Source organism: Centroberyx affinis, unplaced genomic scaffold (genome assembly GCF_046629955.1).
Source record: "Centroberyx affinis isolate AG114_WGS23_722 - 3 ecotype Tasmania unplaced genomic scaffold, CSIRO-AGI_Caff_v1 ptg000211l_1, whole genome shotgun sequence".
Classification (NCBI taxonomy): Eukaryota; Metazoa; Chordata; class Actinopteri; order Beryciformes; family Berycidae; genus Centroberyx; species Centroberyx affinis.
In genome coordinates this window covers 131,547-139,145 of record NW_027278903.1, presented here as the reverse complement: position 1 = coordinate 139,145, position 7,599 = coordinate 131,547, and the positions used below count along the sequence as shown (strand labels likewise).

The following is a 7,599-nucleotide window of genomic DNA, read 5'->3' as shown; positions in this document are numbered from 1 at the left end:
GTCAACTATTGAGAGTATTACATGGCAGACAAAAAAAAACAAAAAACGTTTCATGCCACCAGGTGCCGGGTCCACGTAAATAGGTATCGGAATGCAGGCAGTCCAAAAACGCAAGGTGCTGGATCCCGTTCCGGCAGGATCCGACACAAATTAAGCACTGGTTATAGGATCTGAAATCACTTAATGTAGGTTTAACAAATGTGTACATTTTTTTTCGCATTTTGTAAATGTTAATTTTTTTCCCCCAAAATTTAACATATGTGTTTTCAGTACAACAAGAACTCATGGGATGTGAAGCAGTCCAACAAATTAACTGATTCCATTTCTAAATGGTGATGGTATGATATAGAAATGCTGACACACCATTTGATAGGGTGAGTGTAGCTTAGCTACGAAGCACAAGACAAACGCAAACTGAAGCGATCGGTATGTTCACAGTCCCAAAACATAGTCAAGGAGATAAGGTATTTCAGCTAAATTCATGCTTATTAGTTAATGTTAGTTCACTCACCAGCTTCCCTCATAGATAAGCAACAGAGCTGCCACCTGGTGAGCAAAGCATTAACTGGCCTTTAAGATGGTGAAAAGACATTTTTAACTAAATGATTATATCAATGAAAATATCGAAGGATTGTGACTAAAATAAGTATATGAAGTTAACATGTAAGAAAAATATTTAGACTGGCAGGGAAAAGAATATAGAATATAGGCCTAAGCACACAACAAGAATATAACAAAAAGCAATAGAAATAGTAGAAAGTAAAATAATCAAACAATAAAAGAAATAGGCCTAATTAAAGGATAATATAAGCCCTAATACTGCTGACATTTTCAACATGTTAAGTAGCCTAGACTATAACAGTTGGTATCAGAAAGAAATGGATTGTGCTCTTCTCTCAAGAAGAACAAACTAAATGTCAGCATTACAAAACATAATAGCGAAAAGTAACGTTGTTTCTGCTACCAAAGCTAGAGAGGATTACTGGAGGAACTGCCCAGTCATTAGGAGACAGTGGGAAAACGTTTTATTGATAAAATATGTTCAAGGTGTTTGTTTTGAGGAGATAAACTGTAAATCAAGCCTGATACCGAAGTTACTGGATGCTGGACTGCTGTGATCATGCCCACACCATCTTGAGAACCCCCTCTCTCCCTGGCTGCTCGCTTAAAGGATATTGGTCACATGCTATAAAGGGAATGGGAGAAATTAAAAAAAGAACAGCTGCACCCCCATGTCTAGGAATATAGGAGGAGACACTTTGAGGATGATAGAGGATGTGAAATGGATGAAAACTACAACAGAGCGGGATGGAAAAACTGTGAAAAGGTGGAATGTTGAGAGAGTAAAACATCACTTCCTTGAACATCAGTTTGTTAACAATGTGAAGGCAACAGGTCAGAGGATGGAGGGGGTAAAGATCCTGTAACTGAACCCTCTGGAGCTTCCTCTTCCTCATTTGTGCTATCTGGGTTTTTCTATTCTGTACAGCTGGCCTTGGTTGCTGTAGCTTTTCTGGGAATTATGTAGATTAAGGATGAATTATACAACTGAGGTTTGCTCTTCTGGCCTCCAGCTGTTATGTCTGCTTTTTCAAAAGTAGGCTATTACACTATTCTGTTGAGGCCAACAATTGTAACACTAATGTGTAGGGGAATATCGTTTGTACATATCAGATGTTATTGTGCCACTGTATTTTTATTGGATTTCTATTATTGTCATTTTGGAAGCAAAAGAAGGTTGAAATTGTTTGGAGCAAACCATTTTAAATATTTTACTAGATAAAGATGTTAATTGAACAAGTGTTGTGATTTATCCATAAAAATCAATTAAACCTCACAAACTAACAACCCTTGTTGTGCATTCACAAGACCTGAAACATGAGTGAAAACCAAGTAATAAACATTGTCTAGGTGTAAAAATAACTGCATAAGGGGGTAATATCTGTTTTTTACGAAGAAGGGTTTACAAGGGGAGGCAAGGGACAAGGATATTGAGTGGAGAATATAACCCATAGTCCTAAAAGACTTGGACAGCAGCTACTAAGACAAAGACAAGACCACCAGGTATAGGGCCTCCTCTCTCTGATGGATAGTAAGATGACGTACAGTAGAAGGAGGGAAGTGTTTGTGTGAAAAGCTATATAACCCAGTGGTAAGGCATTCTGACCTGTGAGAGCTGCCTTATCCACATACACACACTTCAGGGATGGGGATCTCCTCAACTCTTTTTATTGGGCTGACAGTGGCTCTGGGTTTGGCTGTGCTGTACTCAGCTCTTGCCTTGAATGGGTCTGGGGACAGCCTGAAACAAGGGACTGGGCTCATAGAGGCTCTGACTGGTGCTGGGGTCGGGCCTGGGGCTGCATCTGTGACAGGGGCTCCTGCTCACTCTGTCAGATGTAAGCTCCAGGGCAGCCCGCGTCTACCTGCATTCTCAATGGATGGTGACTTCGTTATTGGGGGTGTTTTCTCCATACACTACTACATGCACACAGTGAAGCATAACTACACCAGCATGCCTGAGCCCCTAAGGTGTACAGGGAGGTTAGTAAGATGGAGAAGAAGTGGGACATAAGAGGAAATTAGATTGTGCTGGGATAGAAATGTGTTTTATTATGTGCTTGCCAGCTTATTGCAAACCTTTTTAAATATTCTGAACCCTTTATGAAAGAGTTGTGGGGAGTTGTGTTTTTTTTTTTTTTTTTAACAATCGCAATTAGCCTGTGCAAGAATTGTAGTTGTATTTTACATTGAATGTCTGTTATTAATTAACATAATGAATTGGCAATGTGTTGTGCAAACTTCAGCTGTGCACTCATGTCACAGCTGAAGTTTGCACAATACATTGCAGTTCATGTGCCTGTCTATGTGCAGCATGAACTCCCGTGAACTGCGTTTCTCACGCGCAATGGTCTTTGCCATCGAGGAGATCAACAACAGCATGGAGCTGCTACCTGGCATCAGGCTCGGTTACCAAATCCACGACTCGTGCGCCTCAGTTCCCTTGGCGGTACAAGTGGCGTTCCAGCTGACAAATGGCCTGCACCCGGTGTTTGACACCGGCGAAAAGTGCTCGCAGTCGGGTATGGTAACGGCTATAGTCGGCGAGTCCGGATCCACGCCATCCATCAGCATGTCGCGCATCATCGGACCCTTTAATATACCACAAGTAAATTCAAGTTGCTGACCAATTTAGGGGTTTGTATAATTAACAGTGCTGATTTTCTCCCACCGAGGCCATGACTGTTCTGTTAAATAATTGCACTATACTGTTTTCCTAGGTGAGCCACTTTGCCACTTGTGCGTGCTTGTCCGATAAGCAGCAGTACCCGACCTTCTTCAGGACAATCCCGAGTGACCAGTTCCAGGCTGACGCTTTGGCCAAGCTTGTGAAACACTTTGGCTGGACTTGGATCGGTGCTGTCCGGTCCGACTCGGACTATGGGAATAACGGCATGGCGTCTTTTCTGCACGCAGCGCGCAAAGAGGGCATCTGCGTGGAATATTCGGAATCTTTCCATCGATCGCACCCACGCAGCAGGATTCGACGAGTGGCTGATGTTATCCGCAGGTTTATAGGCTACATCATTGATTCTGGTTGTGCTCCCTATGCTTAGTGATAGCATATTCCACAAACCACCATATTAAAACGCTTTAGTCTTTAGGCTATTAGAGGAAACTTTAATGATCCTCTAGAGTAGCCAAACTGATGATTATGAGCCCAGCTTTTTCATACTGGTTATGTTCACTGTTATTCCACAAACAAAAACACGAAAATGTTTAAGTCGATATAAGATCATTTTTAAGCTGCCACTGATAGCCTATATTCCAAACGCAACCTCTCTAAACCCTTTTTATTTTATGTTTTCTATCCTGACATAAAAAACAAAACAGTCAAACGTTTAAGTCGATGTAAATCTACTTTAAAGGTCTAGTTGCATTCCATTAGTGCATTTCAGGTTTATGTTGATGTTATTCTGTCTCTTTCTAGGTCCACAGCCATGGTTGTGGTGGCATTTACAGCCTCTGGAGACATGAGGATCCTGCTGGAGGAGTTGGCGCAGCAGCCCTCTCCACCTCGCCAGTGGATAGGCAGTGAGTCCTGGGTAACCGACCGGGACATGCTGAGGTTCAGCTTTTGTGCCGGGGCCATTGGATTTGGCATTCAACAATCTGTCATCCCAGGTCTGAGAGACTTCCTGCTGGATCTCACTCCAGCTGAAGTGGCTGGCTCCCAGCTGCTTACTGAGTTCTGGGAGGGTGCATTCAACTGCCGGCTAGTAAAAGGTGAGAAAAGTTGTATTGGTTTTTATCATGCTGTTATTACTCACAGTGCTGCTTTGTGATTGGTAAGGTTGGGTATTTAAAACATTCTTGTCTTTTGGATTATCTACCCATCTGGGTTGAGTGTCCTGATAGTGTATGGTATTGTAACTTTATTAGCCACTTCAAGATCAACCCTTTGGTCATTACTCAATTCCTCCTAGAAGCTGTATATTAATTGAGAGGAAAATCTCTCAATAATAAAGTAATTGATAAAGTGAAGATGAGGCGTGACTCCCTGATTAATCACATTTCCTGATACTATGACCCCTCATGACAAGTTTAATTACTGGACTGACTTGGATAACATTTTATATTACATTATTCCCGATAAATGAGAACACTGTAGAGCTACAAGTTGTTGCAAGGACTGTTGGAGATATCTTAAAAAAAAAAAAAAGAAAACTGATTACATGATATTCTTAGCATTGTCAAGGCTAAGAATATCATGAAATCATATTGTTTTGTTTGTAGGTGCTGACACAGGGGAGAAAGTGTGTAATGGAACTGAAGATATACAGAAGCTCCAGAGCCCGTACACCGACACATCTCAGCTCCGAATTGATAACATGGTGTACAAGGCTGTTTACGCTATAGCACATGCCATCCACAATTTAGTGTGTCATGAGACAAACTCCACAACTCAATGTGACAGATTCACCAAGATAGAGCCCACACAGGTCAATCAAACTGAATAAATGAAGGCCTTATTATCTGTATAATTTAAAAGCATGCACATTTAATTAACCTTTGATTACATAGAATGTTCATTTTTTTACATTATTCACCTTCTCTACCAATCACTGCCACCCCCACCCCTTCCCCCCACTGTCTCTTCTTCCACTCTATCCCTGCAGGTTCAAGGTCAGTTGAAGAGGGTTAATTTCTCTCGTAATGGTTACCCAGTCTCTTTTGATGCCAACGGGGATCCAGTGGCCACATATGAGCTTGTTAACTGGCAGAGAAGTGAGAGTGGCAACATAGAGTTTGTGACAGTAGGACACTATGATGCATCTCTGCCAGCTGGCCAGGAGTTCCGTATGAACAGGAACCTCACCTGGGCAGAGGGTGACACACAGGTAAGGAGCCTGAGGGCAATCATTTAAAGCAATATTCAACTTAATTTTAACATGGGGGTTATTTGGCACTTGACCGCCATGAAAACCAGAATAAAAACTACTCACCAAGATCGGATGCAGTTCGAACGAGTTTGTAGTGTTCGAATTTTTACTTCACGAAAACAGCCTAACACGTTGGTGAACAGATTCGACAACAGATCCCACTATTGTGATTTCCAATTGACTACGGGTCCAACAATTTAGAACATAATTTCGCTGAATGGTATTTTTACTGATAGAAGAGAACATACCATTTAGGAGAGATAGTTCCTGTTTGGGAGACTGGATTCACTTTTATTTTTAAATACAAATTTTAATGTAAACCAAGAATAGAAATGCAAAATGACGACAGACCCAGGATGCTTTGTTGAACATATTCTATTCTGAAATTTGATTATTTTGTGATATCCTATGAAACAGTATAGCACACTGGCTATATCTGCCTGTATGTATGTGCCAGGTGCCTGTGTCAGTGTGCAGTGAGAGCTGTCCCCCAGGAACTCGTAAAGTGCTGCAGAGAAGAAGACCTGTCTGCTGCTACGACTGTATACCATGTCCGGAGGGAGAAATTAGCAGTACTACAGGTAAAATAAATTGTTTTCTCACAAATTTCTATAAGATGAAAACTAAGACTGGTGAACCCATTTTTTTTCTCTGATTTTGTATCCTCAGATTCCCCAGACTGTTTCCCTTGCCCTGAGGAGTTCTGGCCCAATGCAGAGAGAAACGTATGTTTCCCCAAGCCTGTAGAGTTTCTCTCCTTCCATGAGGTCCTAGGAATCATCTTGGCTACATTCTCAGTTGGTGGTGCCTGTCTGGCCATTGTCACTGCGACTGTGTTCTTCCGTCACAGGGCATCTGCAATTGTTAGGGCCAACAACTCTGAGCTGAGTTTTCTGCTGCTCTTCGCCCTGACTCTATGTTTCCTATGTTCCTTAACTTTCATTGGCCCGCCCTCTGAGTGGTCCTGTATGCTGCGACACACAGCTTTTGGGATCGCCTTTGTCCTCTGCATATCTTGTGTTCTGGGGAAAACTATAGTGGTGTTAATGGCCTTCAGGGCTACACTTCCAGGGAGTAATGTTATGAAATGGTTTGGCCCTAGACAGCAAAGAATGACTGTAGTGTCTTTCACATTTATTCAAGCTTTGATATGCACTCTTTGGTTGGTTCTCAATCCCCCTTTCCCCATTAAAAACCTAACCACATACAAGGAGAGAATCATTCTAGAATGTGCATTAGGCTCAGCTATAGGGTTCTGGGCGGTTCTTGGGTACATAGGGCTCCTGGCTGTCTTTTGCTTTGTGTTAGCTGTCCTGGCCCGGAAACTACCTGATAATTTTAATGAAGCCAAACTCATCACCTTCAGCATGCTGATATTCTGTGCAGTCTGGATCACGTTTATCCCTGCTTATGTCAGCTCCCCTGGGAAGTTCACTGTAGCTGTGGAGATATTTGCCATTCTGGCCTCCAGTTTTGGACTAATCCTGTGTATATTTGCTCCAAAGTGCTTTATCATATTGTTTAGGCAAGAGAAGAACACAAGGAAACACATGATGTGTAAAAATTACACCAAGGACCTCTGAGGTTTGAAACTAGGTAAGAAGCAACAGAGAGCTTATGCTGTACAATTGTAACATTGTCAACAAATTTCTTATCCTAGGTAATTTAAAGACTTGTATAAGTGCAACCATTTTGCATGTCAAAACTTTTGTTAGTGTGATATTTTGTGAATCCCTTACTGATCTATTATGTTGTCTTATTTTGAATCAACTATATTTGACCACCACGTAATTTATAATATAGATACAAGATTATACATGACAATGTAAGTGTTATTTTTTTTCATTATTTACATTACAAAAATGATTACTTGTTTAAATATCCCTTAAGTGTACTCCTTGTTCAAATTTAGGCCTGTGCTGAAAATATGTTGACATCCACTGGAGACCCCTTGTTGCTCCCCTGTTGGGAGCTCTAACTTAATTAAAGCCAAATAAAAATTACAGCCAAAGAAAATGGCACTGAGTTCCTATTTGGCATTTTGCCGTTTAAAGGAGATTTTACATATTGATCAAAAACAGGTAAAATAGCAAAATATACAGTTCATATACGGGGTGAAACACACGGTCCGATGGAACAGATGTCCTGGGGATGC

General features: G+C 41.4%; 1 protein-coding gene across 1 annotated transcript; it reads left to right on the top strand.

Moving 5' to 3' along the window:
* Positions 1 to 2,398: 2,398 nt before the first annotated feature.
* On the top strand, positions 2,399 to 7,027 carry LOC139662213 (extracellular calcium-sensing receptor-like). Its single transcript, XM_071540853.1, has 8 exons — positions 2,399 to 2,544; positions 2,875 to 3,169; positions 3,282 to 3,571; positions 3,992 to 4,287; positions 4,798 to 5,003; positions 5,181 to 5,402; positions 5,902 to 6,025; positions 6,114 to 7,027. The coding sequence occupies exons 1-8, from the start codon at positions 2,438 to 2,440 to the stop codon at positions 7,025 to 7,027; spliced, it is 2,454 nt and encodes an 817-aa protein (XP_071396954.1). The 5' UTR covers positions 2,399 to 2,437.
* Positions 7,028 to 7,599: the final 572 nt, after the last annotated feature.